The 14573-nt window shown below is 39.3% G+C and overlaps 1 protein-coding gene across 8 annotated transcripts in view; it reads left to right on the forward strand.

Annotated features, from left to right (window-relative positions):
- klc1b (kinesin light chain 1b) overlaps nt 1–14573 on the forward strand; it is a 49069-nt gene that overhangs the window by 8587 nt on the left and 25909 nt on the right. For 4 of the 8 annotated variants that reach the window (XM_057847977.1, XM_057847976.1, XM_057847982.1 and 1 more), the window contains exons 2-13: nt 3146–3416; nt 3551–3781; nt 5180–5261; nt 5355–5583; nt 5675–5762; nt 5857–5958; nt 6734–6907; nt 8067–8166; nt 9001–9053; nt 9325–9392; nt 13363–13471; nt 13813–13965. In XM_057847977.1, the coding sequence (XP_057703960.1) occupies nt 3168–3416; nt 3551–3781; nt 5180–5261; nt 5355–5583; nt 5675–5762; nt 5857–5958; nt 6734–6907; nt 8067–8166; nt 9001–9053; nt 9325–9392; nt 13363–13471; nt 13813–13965 (1638 nt within the window). In that variant the 5' untranslated portion in view covers nt 3146–3167. The remainder of the gene's footprint in view (nt 1–3145; nt 3417–3550; nt 3782–5179; nt 5262–5354; nt 5584–5674; nt 5763–5856; nt 5959–6733; nt 6908–8066; nt 8167–9000; nt 9054–9324; nt 9393–13362; nt 13472–13812; nt 13966–14573) is intronic. The other 4 variants (XM_057847980.1, XM_057847983.1, XM_057847979.1 and 1 more) reach the window with 3 other exon arrangements.

Genomic DNA, 14573 nt, shown 5'->3' on the forward strand with positions numbered 1-14573 from the left:
TTTCATTCATTTAATTTTTTTCACAACGTTTCAAAGTGCATGCATGGTGCTATTTTATATAATAATTGCCTGGAATCGTAGACAAAATTATTCTTGAGACACTCCTCCTTGCTTATATGCACTAAAACGTCCGTCCTGTTTTTACCTAGACCTGGCGTTAGAATGCAGCGCGTGTTTGAGTTTATCGCAGTGAAAGCTTCCACAACGCTCTGCCTTGCCTGGCCCCCTACGGGAAGCTGTGGAGCAATGTCTGTAGGAGCTGTCTCGTCAACGGACAGTGAAGTCCATGATTAATAATTTTATTAATTGTTAATTAAGGCCTTTTATTAAATTAATAATAATTAAAGTGTGTATGTATGAGGTACAGTGGGGGTCCGTTGTTAGGATTGATTGTGGGCGAGGAGGTGGAGCGGTTCCATATACATCTCCCTGAAATTAGTTTTTGGAACTTGGGATGTCTGAGTTAAGGTCCTCATTGCAAGCTTCTATTTGATTTTTGAGGCATATTTTTCCAGAACAATTGTGACCCCCAAATTGCATCACTTGAAAACTTTGATATTTTACTGCTGATTTCCGCAAATACCTCTCCTTCTTGTATCACTTGACATAACCATCTTAATGAACTGTAATCGTCCTAAAGAAAGAGATTTAAGGTAAGCGATCTTTCCAGTCACACAGAAAGCATAATAAATTCTTTAGGAGATTAGAATAAGCAGGCTCAAGACCCTGAAAATAAAGTGAAATGTTTTAAGTTGCTGCCAATTTCCAGTAGCATCATTTCTACAACTCTGCTGACCGAGTTCAGCTGTGATTACGTGATGTACTATGTCCAACATCAAGGTAAAACCAAATTAGTACATAGTAGTGACACACCCAGTTTAAGTGGTTTCACTGGGTTTGCCAGGTCTGTGCTTTAAAACGGTGCAGCTGTTTTAGAAGTTAGAGTATGGACTTCACCAGCAATCTTGGCTGCAGTTTGTACAAAGAAAACAAATCTGATGATTTTTTTAATATATGTATAATGGCTAAACCTTTTTATCACATTACAAATACATAAGCTTTAGTTGTGTTGATGGCTATGCTAGCATTCAAATTAATAAAATGGTGAGGTACCCCACTAATATTTGGGTAAAGTCTCATTATTCCAGCATTCGGTTGCTTGTTATCTACCATCTTTCTCCTTATTTATGCTCTCAGCTGCCTGGATCCCAGAGGGAAGGGCAACACCTCCTTCTCCATATATCTTGGAATTAATGTGACTCAATGAGTCATCCAACTGAGAAAATAACTTGCTCCATTTGCTCACCAAAGGGCCGTTAGCACCCTAATTTCGGCAACGCCAAGACTTGGCTTGCCACTCAAAGTACACTCAATCTAAACACAAGTCCAACAATTAATCATCAATTACAAGTAAATGAATTATTAATAAAATTAGCGATAAATATTATGTTAAGTAATGAATCGTAACAAGAAATTGTTGAAATGGTTTACCGGTAAGTCTCACGAGGAAAAATTAACCGATTTTTATAGTCCTTCATTCAAGTTGAGTCGATTAGTTTTTGTGTTTAATGATAACAGCAAGCAATTGCTTTTACTTTGAAAACTAATTTTGCCCATGTTGCTGATCGAACCAGTTACGTAACCACAATTAATTAGCATTTCCTATACTGTAAATGTGAAAAGGTATGCTGTTTTCAAATAAGGGGAGGGAGTTTTTTCTTTCCTTTTTCCAATGTATCCAGTTAACTGATTATTTAAGCTTATTAAAGTTATCATCATATGTAGGCGTACTGTATACCCAAAGTTTCGACTTGGTTTTATAAAGTAATAAATCAATAACATATTTAAATAAAAACTTTTCAGAGCTCCGCATGAGCACTATGTTGATGCACTTTGGGCGGGTGGACTGTTTCCCTGAAACTGGGGGCTCTGCATTGGTTAAAACTAGGCATGTGACGGTATAAGATTCTGACGGTAGGATAACCTTAAGCCAAAATATCTCGGTTTCACGGTATTGCAATTACAGCTAAGATATGTGTTACTTTGAGATATCTGGGTTAAAAAAAACTTTCCATTGAACAAAACAAATTGGCAAATTAGAATATTAAGTATATTGGCAAATTAGAATATTAAGTATAATGTTAAGTAAAAAAAAAAAACAAAAAAACACGGAAATATTCTAGATAAAATTCAAATACAGTAAATGCAGTCCTTTAGGTGAGCCTAAACCTACAACCACAGCTCAACATTATCACCATCAGAACAAAAATAATTTAATTATTTTCCATAAAAAAGCACACGTGTACAACTCGTATCATGTTTACATTATACACACTCTTTCTCAACATAGACACTTGCCAGAGAGAAAAGAAACACATGTTTTACCACCGTTAGACACGCTAAACATGCTGGAGTTAACTCATAGCTGGTGGGAAACGTTCATGACAGTGTTTTCTAACCTTTGATTTTGTTTAAATGCGAAATCATATTGGAGGTATTGCCTCCTTGGCAGCCACCCTCCGCAAACATGTTTAACAAGTCGGTTGGCCCTCTAACTCTAAGCCGTGGACCTCTGTAACTTTTCTGTAGCCGAAGTATTCCCATACGAACGATTTCGTTTTCTTTGATGGGGGTAAAAGTTCAGGAGTTACACCTCCCCCAGCCATCGTGTAGTACAGCCGACTCACCGAGACTGAGCAACGACCAGTGGGGGAGGGTTGAACCTTGCAGCTTCAAGCGAGGGATATTTCCCTGCATTTTTGGGACATAAAAAATAGCTAATATCTCAGGGACGGTATAACGGAAAATTTTGCAGTTTTGAAATCGTGAGGTTTTCATACCTTGAAACCGGTAATTGGCACGTCTAGTTAAAACCCAGCCAGAATGCTTGTTTTAGGGGGTTTTGCACATTCTTTTCCTTTTCATTTCCTCTGTGTTATTTCAGTAATAAAAAAATTGACCCAGTATTTTTTTGGTTTTACTCTTATCAATGATCATTGGTCGATCACATTAGCAAATTCCCTCAATTTACAGAAACATCACACCACGTCAGCCAGGAAATAATAAGTGAAACTGATTTTTCTTGCTCCCATTGTAGTGTTATCAATTTTCTAATCCCATGTTCCACTTTCCGTAATGTGTACAGGTTTCCCTGAGCACTCGTAAAGATGTCCACCATGGTGTATGCCCGGGAAGAGAAGCTGGAAAAGCTCTCTCAAGAGGAGATTATCTCCAACACCAAACTGGTGATCCAGGGTCTGGAAGCTCTTAAAAATGAGCACAACTCAATTCTCCACAGTCTCTTGGAGACAATCAAGTGCCTGAAAAAAGACGAAGAGGCCAACCTGGTGCATGAGAAGTCCAACTTGCTGCGCAAGTCAGTAGAAATGATTGAGCTTGGACTTGGTGAAGCACAGGTAGATTCTATGAATATTTGGCATTATAATGCTTTCTGCTGAGACATTCTTTCACACACTTTTGTCACCTTTTTACTGGTTTTCCCTGATTTAGTTTGATTTCAATTTCAAATGTCTTTTTCACATCATCCCAGGTTATGATGGCCCTTTCCAACCATCTAAATGCGGTGGAGTCCGAGAAGCAGAAGCTGCGTGCGCAGGTGAGGAGGCTTTGCCAGGAGAACCAGTGGTTGCGGGATGAGCTGGCCAACACCCAACAGAAGTTGCAAAAGAGCGAGCAGAGTGTCGCTCAGCTTGAGGAGGAGAAAAAACATCTGGAGTTCATGAACCAGCTAAAGAAATATGATGAGGACGTCTCCCCCACTGTAAGTAGTGAAACAAGTTTCACAGTAAGAATTACATGAGATCTTTTTCTAAATCAAACCTTTTCTTAAAATTATTTCAAATTTATGGTATATAAGGACTTTCCATCGCTGTTTAAAGAAACTTTTCGCAACATTTTAGTTATAGTGTTAACACCATGTATGTGTGATCGCTATAGTTTTTATTGTACACCAAAAATCAAAAGTCAGGACCAGTGGCAGAACCAATTTGAACAGGGCCCAGGTGCAATGAGGATAAATGGGACACCCCAAGTGGACCGTTCAATGGGGGGTGTTAGTGGACAATTATTCGCGGGCCCCTCAAGAAGATCGAAGGTGGAAAAATGTTTTTACGGGCCCCTCTAGACAACTGGCCAAGCGCCTGGCAGGGATATTTTAACACTTAAATACTCTATTACAGCTCTGCGCATCATCTTACCTTTCTGTTTGACCCTCCCCTCACCCAGCCACGCCCACTTTACGCCAGCAAACCAGGACACTTAGACGCCTGGGCCCAGCAACCCTCTCAAAATTCTGCCCCCGGTCAGGACATCGCTTGGTTTTTAGGGAGTGAACAAAAATGTGGAGCAAAGTGTTTGTCTAATAGGACATATTTGTGTTTGCATTTTATTATAATCATTTATATTGCTAGTTTCGAGCAGAAGATGATGAAAATCCAGCTTTTTCAGGACAAATGAAATCATGTGCAGTCTTGCAGCCTTAGAGTTAGGCATATGGAATTAGATAAAAAGATGAACCACTATGCTGTGTAGTACTAATGGATATAAATGGTGCCTACAGCATGATGAATAATGTCATTAAACCAGAGTCAGATATGCAATCTGTTCAATGTGCTTTTCAGTTGTGACATATTTGATTGGGCTTTTTGTATTAATATACATATGTAGGCTGTATGTAAAATCAAGACAACAGGCAGCCTTTCACATACATATTTAGTCATTTTAATTTATGTACTGTATGGACGATATTTTTTATATATATCATATGTCGTGTGTGTGTATATAATTCATCTACGAATAGGGAGGTGGGAATCAATAAGTTTTACTTCTTCCCACTTCTTTTCGAATATATAAAATAGAATTATTGGTACATGCTTATTTTCAATATTCATGTTTCTTTTGTTCTAATTCTCATGTCGTCTTATTGTTTAAGGTACATGCCGAAATAATTCCAATCTAGTTCAAGTGGAAGGTCTGGCATTAAGTGAACAAATAGAGCCCTTCCAGTTCAAATGGATTGGACGTTTACTCGAGACAAATTTAAATTCACAGCCGAAAGATGAGAAGAGCTACATGATTTGGCGTTTAATCATTGTCAATGGCACTGAAAATGTTAAAATGCCATCTTCTAATTCATGAGAAAACTTATTTTTCATCTCAGCAGGAGGAAAAGGATAGAGAAACGCCAAAGGACTCTTTGGATGATCTTTTCCCTAATGACGAAGAGGAGCACGGCCAAGGAAGTGAGACCAATGACATTCAGCTTGGACCATACTTTATATTCTCTAAAATTTCATTATGTTGTCTCATGCCTGAATTGCCTTTTCTCCCAACAGTGCAACATCAACATAACAGTGCAGCAGTGGCCGCAGCCCAGCAAGGAGGCTACGAGATCCCAGCTCGCCTCAGAACGCTGCACAATCTGGTGATCCAGTATGCCTCACAAGGCAGGTACGAGGTTGCTGTGCCACTCTGCAAGCAAGCTTTGGAAGATCTGGAGAAAACTTCTGGACATGACCACCCTGATGTGGCTACAATGCTCAACATCCTGGCTTTGGTTTATAGGTCAGCAGTGACTCTATATGAGGGTTTTACATCTAGTTTTTAAGAGTTGTGACACTTCTCACGGTCAAATGTCTCCATCTTCACCACTCAGGGATCAGAATAAATACAAAGAAGCGGCACATCTTCTCAATGATGCTCTGTCCATCCGAGAGAAAACCTTGGGAAAAGACCACCCTGCTGTAAGAATTGGCATGGCAACCAGACGTCAATAAGGACATGTTAATGTTGTTTGTGTGTTCAGAATCGCTCAACACTGCTGTATGTGTTGTGCAGGTTGCGGCAACACTGAACAACTTGGCCGTGCTGTATGGAAAGAGGGGGAAGTACAAGGAGGCTGAGCCTCTATGCAAGAGGGCTCTAGAGATCAGAGAGAAGGTAGAGTTACAGCCCTTTCAAAACATGCGTTTTTGTTAGGGTTGTCCGATATTATTGAGTAGCCGATAAAAGTATTTTAAATTGTTGTCGGATAATATCGACATTGGTTTTTCATTATCAGTTTTGGGCCAATATGCATGTTGCATTCGAAGTGAATCTAGAAGCCTTCTGCCTTAGCACAGCAGTTATGCTGATTGACCATTAGATTTCTCCAAAGTAAGATGTTTGGGGCTTGTGATGTAAACATTATCATTATTAAAGCATGCAGTGGGGCATCACACAATACGATTAACCATCATATGTTAAGTCCACGACTGCATATGTTGCTATTGGTTTGATACCTGTATCAGATTTTTGTAGTTGGAGAATATCGGTTATCGATTAAAAAGTAATTATCTGACAACTCTAGTTTTAATAGTAAAGATCTCCAAACTTGGAGCTACGATAACAGCAGCATCTGTAAAAAGAATTATTTAAATCTCAAGTTGACTCCTTTCTGTGTAAGAAGGGGTTTAGAGTTTAATTGAGAACACAGCTTGAAAGTAATGGCATCAAACTGCAAAATAAATACGCAATTGGACAGTCCTCAGCAGGCTAATATGTGTCTGTCTTTGCCTGGAAGCTTTCTTCATCTTGCTTTATTGATCAGCCAAGCTATTAATTCCACCCACTGACTGCTGATCAAAGCATCTCAGGGTGTTAGGAGTCAGCTGCAAAGGGAAGTAATGAGGTAGACTCATCATTATGTGACAAAAATGTATATGGATTTCATCAGGTACTGGGGAAAGACCATCCAGATGTGGCCAAACAGCTCAACAACTTGGCTCTGCTGTGTCAGAATCAAGGCAAATACGAGGAGGTGGAATACTATTACTGTCGTGCCTTGGAGATTTACGAATGTAGGCTGGGCCCGGATGATCCCAATGTGGCCAAAACCAAGAATAACCTGGTGAGAAATACACCACAAATTCCCTGAAAGACTGTGAATGTATTTTTTTCTATTGGACATTGTGTGTTATAAATATCATTTCTCATATTTGAGTAAATCCTTAAGCTTTTTAATAATGTGATATGTGACCCATCAAGAGAGCAGATATTTTTTGTGGGTCTATAAATCTTGTTGCATGATAATCAGCAGAATCTTGACAGCTGATTTTATTCATGTGACTCCCGAATGAGGTGATTGCAAGACAGGAATAAAAGCAATGTGTTACAATGACATTTTACATGAGTACCGTAATTTTCGGACTATAAGCCACTACTTTTTTCCCCCTCTTTTTGAATCCTGCGGTTTATAGTCCAGTGTGGCTTTTTTGTTGATTTATTAGATTAATAGGTAACACTTTATTTGACAGGGGTGTCATAAGACTGCCATAAGACCGTCATTGTTATGACATAGCACGATCCTGGGCATTAATGAATGCAAGTGTCACCTAGCGAATCATGTCATTACCTCCATTTATGTCCTGCTCTGATCTTTTACATTCATTCAAAAGTGAGATAATTTGCCAGATGACACTAAATGATGTCTGCCATAACCATTTATTAATGCTCATGACAGTGTCATGTCGTAATTATGATGGTCTTATGATAGTCTTATGGTGCCACTGTGAAATAAAGTGTTACCAAATACCATAAATAGAAATTAAACTGGAACAGTAACTGAAGAATGATGTCAGAACATGAATTTTGATATTTATTTACATCTTAAATGCTGCAATGCATGCTGGGAGGCATGTTGGACAACAACAGCGTTAGCAGCAGATGTTGACTGTCTCCCTCGTCGTCAATAGCAGCATATCAACTTGTATTAAGAGTCAATCCCTCAAGGGAGCAGTGATGGCCAATTGAAGCTTCTTGAAACTTCATTTGGTCGTATGACAGTCTTATTATCCCGCTGTCAAATAAAGGTTTTCCGCTTGATATCTTTTGGTGTAGATATCCCATAAAACAGTAAGGACAGCTCCAGCTTATAGTTCAGTTCGGCTTATAGTACAAAATTTACGGTAACGGTGGTTTGTGCTCTCCCTTGGAAATTGTTGGTTATTTTGTGTGTCGGTCCGATTTTATGCTTTTGTAAACTGCATTTATGTCTTTCTGCGTTCTAGGCATCCTGCTTTCTCAAACAAGGAAAATACAAGGAGGCTGAGATTCTGTACAAAGAAATTCTGACTCGTGCCCATGAGAAAGAGTTTGGATCAGTGGATGGTAAGGTTTAGTTGATGCCGTGAAGATTTTTTTTGAACAAAGATAACAATAATTTAAAAAAAAAAAAAAAAAAAAAAAAAAAAAAAAAAACAGCCCAAAAAATGCTGTGGTTTAATTTTAATTGCCCATTAGAGTTGTTTCTGTTTTTTGTCCATCTCCAGTATTGTTTCATCACCCACCTGTTATTTATCTCACACCAGTGAGGAGTGATGGACAGGTGGTTAAAAAGTGGACGATGTTCTAAGCAGGTGCATGCCTTCAACATTCAGAGGACTCAAAGACTCTTTAACAAACTGCGTTTGGAGAAATAAAGACTTTGTTGGTCTGAACTATGGCAATTGCATTCTCTTTTACTGTAGTTAAATATGAACAATGTTGCATTCCTCTAGAGACTAGATCTTTGAATAACAAATGAAAGTGACATTTTTCTGACAGATTTATCTTTTGAAGGGTAACCTTCAAGAATATTTCTCAGATTCTTATCAAATAAAACTCAAGGCAACTCGCAAGATTACTTAAATAAACATACGTATTTGCATTTAATCATGCAAAATATGTACATCTGCATCCTCATGTTTTTTCTTCTCGTATTCTATTTTAAATTTCTGAATGTACTGTGTGAACAATACGATCCTAGAAAAGCAGGCAGAGATCACGTAAAGCAGATTCAACCTCCAATCTTGAAGGGCAATAGGATGTGCTCAGGTAGTTCAGTGCATCATCAATCGTTCATCGTGGAGTCAGCTAAGCCTCAAGGGATCTTGTGTGTGCGTATGTGGTCTATTCCAGTCGTGTTGCGCAGTTTTCGAACCTGTTCCGTGTGTTTGTCTGCAGCTGAAAACAAACCTATCTGGATGCACGCTGAAGAAAGAGAGGAAATGAGCAAGGTGAGGATCTCCATATCCTCTTTGTGACATTTAGAAGTAGTCCATAAAAGGACAATGCTGTTTTTCAAAAGCATAAATGAGAAACTGGTTAGTTTAGTTCACATCCTGGAAAATGATCCACAATTTTTTTCATGGGTGCAAAACTTTAGCCTCTGCGCAAAACACCTTTGGGCAAAGTCATTGTTAAATGTAAACAAAACAAAAAAAAGCTGTTGGTCTAGTTTGTACTGCTCCTCCCATTCACGTTGACCTTTTTTTCTTTTACTTCCAGGGCAAACACAGGGATAACACGCCTTATGGAGAATATGGAGGCTGGTATAAAGCCTGCAAAGTAAACAGGTGTGGCACATTTGCTGTTCATGCAGTGTTTTTTTCCAAGTTGGAGGGATGTTAAACTATATGTGTGCATGTTCTAATGCATTTTTTAAACTGCAAATGTCCCACTTATTATGCTGTTATGCTCAAAGTCAGTATACCAAGCACAAAAAAATGTGTTATACATTTTAAAGGGGAAGTTGAAAAGTTTTTACATAAAGCTAAATTTTCAAGTTAGCGGGGGTTTAATTAGTCGGTGGATTTGGTTTCAACAAATTCTGTGCAGTTTATTATTTGTTAGTTGCAGGGCTCCGGAGTGGCTTATCTTGCGTGAGTCAATGGTGCTTGCTAGCATGCCAATACAAAACGATATTAACAGATCTAACATAGTCAAATTATTCAAAATGAAAATCATTGTTCGAAATACCCATGTTGCCAAAACGATGTCACACCATCCTGCCGTAATTCATTTAATTGTAAACCGATGTGATATCATTCAGCCCTGCTTGCCTAGACGGGGCTGGAATACAAATGTTGCTGTTCATACTACAATTGTTAACATGCAGTGGTAAGTTTTAATAGCATTTTCCCGAAAACACCGCCAACAATATTGATTCCATGGGTCATCGGTGATTCTTCTGCGTGCATATGATTTTTTTTTATTGGCATACTAGAAAGCACCAGTGACTCATGCTAACTTAGCCACTCCGGAGCCCTGAAACTAACAAATAACTACCAAACTGCATGGAATTTGTTGAAACCAACTCCACAGACTAATTAATGTCTAATGCGTCTAATTACTAATGTCAAAAAATTCTGAACTTTCCCTTCCATGTACAGTGGGTATACAAGCTTAAGTTTTCTGTGTGTAATTTCTGATTTTTCATCTTGTGGAAGCCATGTTATGTGGATTTGCCGCAAGCAATCCCACTGCTGTAATAAACCTGTTATTAGAGTGAACTGTTTGCTAAAATTTAATTAGGTTGTCACCTCCTCATCATCCTGGAAGTAACTGACCTTTCAGAAAAGCTCTGCCTCTCCTTAGTTACGGTTACTAAGCCGACAAGCTTTGTGACTCCAATGGCACAAGCCATTGCAATACCAGAATGTTTTGGAACATCGTCCAGATTGAGGCAAAAGGGTTTACATTATGCAGTGCAGAGCTATATTGAAAACATAAAAAATGTAGCAAACTATTGATGCAAAAGCATAAAGGTTCAAACTGGCAGCAAAGGGTTGGTATCCTTTCTCAAAATGTTCCATAAAAATAAGGATGTTATATTTACTTTAAAGAGGGAGCATCACTTTAATGTTCGCGGACTCATAGAATGGAATGAAGAGATAAAGTTAACTATAGCTAATGAAACAGCTACACTAAGACGTGATGGCAACATTCTAGTTAGATAAAATGGTTAGTTTTCCGATAATGACTTTTTAACCCATATCCAAATATTGGCCAACTCCAAAATTATGGCTAATTGTATTGTGATGCCCCACTGGATACTTTATTAATAATAATGGTCACATAACAAATCCCAAGCATCTTAGTTTAAAGACATCTAATGGGCAATTAGCATAACTGCTGTGCTACGCTGTGACCAGCTCTTGTAGAAAGGCAGATGGCTTCTGCATTCACTTTGGCGGCAACATGCATATTGACCCAAAACTTATAATGAAAAACCGATGTCTATATTATCCGATATCATTTCAATATGCTTATATTGGTCAAGATTATAGGCTACCCTATAAAATTGGACGACTCTAATATTCGATAACATTAACGTTCTTGCCACAACGTGCAAGTGAGGCAAGACAGCTCGCTAATTCACCCTTGACATGAGCTTAATCTTACCGTAAGAGAAAATGTATATCTCCTTGGTTATTTTGGAGACATATAGCTGGAATTCAGTTGGGGGTTTTTTCGGCTTTGAGAAGGGAAAGAACTGCTGTCTCCCAGATAAACTGTTTGGGATCCAGTTGTTTTTTTTGGGCCTTGGGAAGGGAACTGCTATCTCCCAATTAACCTGGTTGGGTACCTAAAGTCTGATTTACATACACCTTAAGCACGCCACTTAAGCGTTTTGGATTTCCGCAGCTTGTTAATCCTTTCTGGGTCTTCTATTAAGTTGTATGGCAGTCAGGTAACATACGGTAACTACCAAAAGAATCAACGAGAGAATAGGGGAATGCTGAGTTTGTTGGATCATGCTCAATTAACAACAGTTGCTAGGATGTATGATTGGTCAATGGCCGTTGGGGGCGGAGTTTGAGAATGGTCAATTGAGGCATTTACAGCAACTCTGCCTTTAAATTCATCAGTGATTTATGTTTCGCTGACCAAATCCTAAAATTGCAAAGATACAGTTGAGGTCAAAGGTTGACATACACTTGTGAAGAACATAATGTCATGGCTCTCTTGAGTTTCCAGTTATTTCTACAACTCTGATTTTTCTCCGATAGAGTGATTGGAACAGATACTTTTTTGTCACAAAAAACATTCATGAAGTTTGGTTCTTTTATGACTTTATTATGGGTGAACAGAAAAAGTGATCAAATCTGCTGGGTCAAAAATATAGATACAGCAACACGAATTAGCAATTTTGGTGACTTAGTAGAAAGTTGTGTCAGTGAAATGAGCTTCATAGCATGGCCTCTTAACTTCTTGTGAGTGATTGTGACTACAGCTGGTGACTTCTCTGAGGCCATTTAAATAGGGCTCATTGGATGCAAACGCCCACAAACGCTACAATGGGAAAGTCAAAGGAGCTCAGCATGGATCTGAAAAAGCAAATCATTGACTTGAACAAGTCAGGAAAGTCACTTGGAGCCATTTCAAAGCAGCTGCAGGTCCCAAGATCAACAATGCAAGCAATTGTTTGTAAGTATAAAGTGCATGGCACTGTTTTGTCACTGCCACGATCAGGAAGAAAACGCAAGATCTGCCAAGAATTAGAAGCTGCTGGAACACAGGTGTCAGTGTCCACAGTCAAGCGTGTTTTGCATCTCCATGGACTGAGAGGCTGCCGTGCAAGAAGGAAGCCCTTGCTCCAAAAGCGGCACCTTAAGGCTCGACTGAAGTTTGCTGCTGATCACATGGACAAAGATAAGACCTTCTGGAGGAAAGATCTGTGGTCAGACGAAACAAAAATCGAGCTGTTTGGCCACCATGCCCAGCAATATGTTTGGAGGAGAAACGGTGAGGCCTTTAACCCCAAGTACACCATGCCTACCGTCAAGCACGGTGGTGGTAGTATTATGCTGTGGGGCTGTTTTGTTGCCAATGGAACTGGTGCTTTACAGAGAGTAAATGGGATAATGAAGAAGGAGGATTACCTTCAAATTCTTCAAGATAACCTAAAGTCATCAACCTGAAGATTGGGTCTTGGGCGCAGTTGGGTGTTCCACCAGGACAATGACCCCAAACACACATCAAAAGTGGTAATGGAATGGCTAAATCAGGCTAGAATTAAGGTTTTCGAATGGCCTTCCCAAAGTCCTGACTTAAACCCCATTGAGAACTTGTGGACAATGCCGAAGAAACAAGTCCATGTCAGAAAGCCCTCAAATTTAACTGAACTGCACCAATTCTGTCAAGAGGAGTGGTCAAAGATTCAACCAGAAGCTTGCGGATGGCTACCAAAAGCGCCTAATTGAAGTGAAAATGGCCAAGGGACATGTTACCAAATATTAGCGCTGCTGTATGTATATTTTTGACCCAGCAGATTTGATCACTTTTTTCTGTTCACCCATAATAAAGTCATAAAAGAACCAAACTTCATGAATGTTTTTTGTGACAAAGAAGTATCTGTTCCAATCACTCTATCAGAGAAAAATCAGAGTTGTACAAATAACTGGAAACTCAAGAGAGCCATGACATTATGTTCTTCACAAGTTTATGTAAACTTTTGACCACAACTGTATCTGGTCTGATCAGTGCGTGTTTTTGTATGACCATTAGATAAACATATTTGTCTGCCTTTTTTTGTGTGCTTAGTCCCACCGTGAACACCACATTGAGGAACCTTGGGGCTCTTTACCGCCGTCAGGGCAAGCTTGAAGCTGCCGAAACCCTAGAGGAGTGCGCTGTGCGATCTCGCAAGCAGGTCAGCCTCATTGTGAAGAATGTGTAATTTGCTTACGCGTAAAACAGTTTATCAATCCTTGTTCTTGTCTAAATTAGGATAGTCAATTTCATTATATTTTTCCCCCTTTCTCAACATTGCTTTGGAGCCAGAGTAACACAGTAAGTGATAGCCGCCATTGAGCCGCCACCTTCCTCCCTGGATATCACTCCAATCTCATACCCATCGAAAATTGCATTCGCTTACCGATGAACCACCTAAATACTCGCTAGCTTAACACCTTCCACATTATCACCTTGCTAATGTTTCCATATTCCCAATGCAGTAATGGATTATTTTCCTCTTTGCGTTCTTTCCATCAGGGATTTGACCCCATCCACCAGACACGTATGGTGGAGATCCTGAAGGATGCTGATGGCGATAGGCGAAGGAGCAGAGAGAGCCTGAGCAGCGTCAAGTATGAGAGTGGCTCGGAAACTGGCGAGGAAGTGAGTATGGGCGTGGAATGGAACGGGGTGAGTACAGATCCACTTGAATTGAGTTATACGATGTAGTGGACCTTATTGGAAGAACAAGATGGTCTCATGGGAGTGTTGACTGGTACAGAAAAAAAATCAGCTGTATAACACTGAGCACTTGCCTCACTGTGAAATTTGTTAAACATAAACAGAAATATTCAACAATTAGTGACGATCATGTAAAATCCAAGTATCCTATCTGGGAACATTGTACCTATTCACGAGCTCCCTGTCTGTTACCTTGTTTTTCCTATGAGGGTTTACTATTAAAATATTTTTGTTGAAAGATAAAGCTGATTGAGTGTCTTGGCATGGCGACATCTCATATATTTGACAGCGTCTCCATATGCTTTGGACTACATTTTTGTTTCATGTTGCTTGCCGTTGTCTCATTTTAATAAGTTGTGGTTATGTTGGCATTGCTTCTGCGCGGGAAGAAAAAAAAATGGGGGGGAAATGGCACAGGCTCATGCTTAGGCATATTACAATTGTTGATTTACTCAGGGATTCACAGACTGACCTAATTTACGCTCTCATTACGATGTTCTTTATATCAACCATGAAATATCAATTACTTACTCCCAGTATGCAATAAATGTGCACAA

Source organism: Corythoichthys intestinalis, chromosome 10 (assembly GCF_030265065.1).
Source record: "Corythoichthys intestinalis isolate RoL2023-P3 chromosome 10, ASM3026506v1, whole genome shotgun sequence".
In the NCBI taxonomy this organism is placed as follows: Eukaryota; Metazoa; Chordata; class Actinopteri; order Syngnathiformes; family Syngnathidae; genus Corythoichthys; species Corythoichthys intestinalis.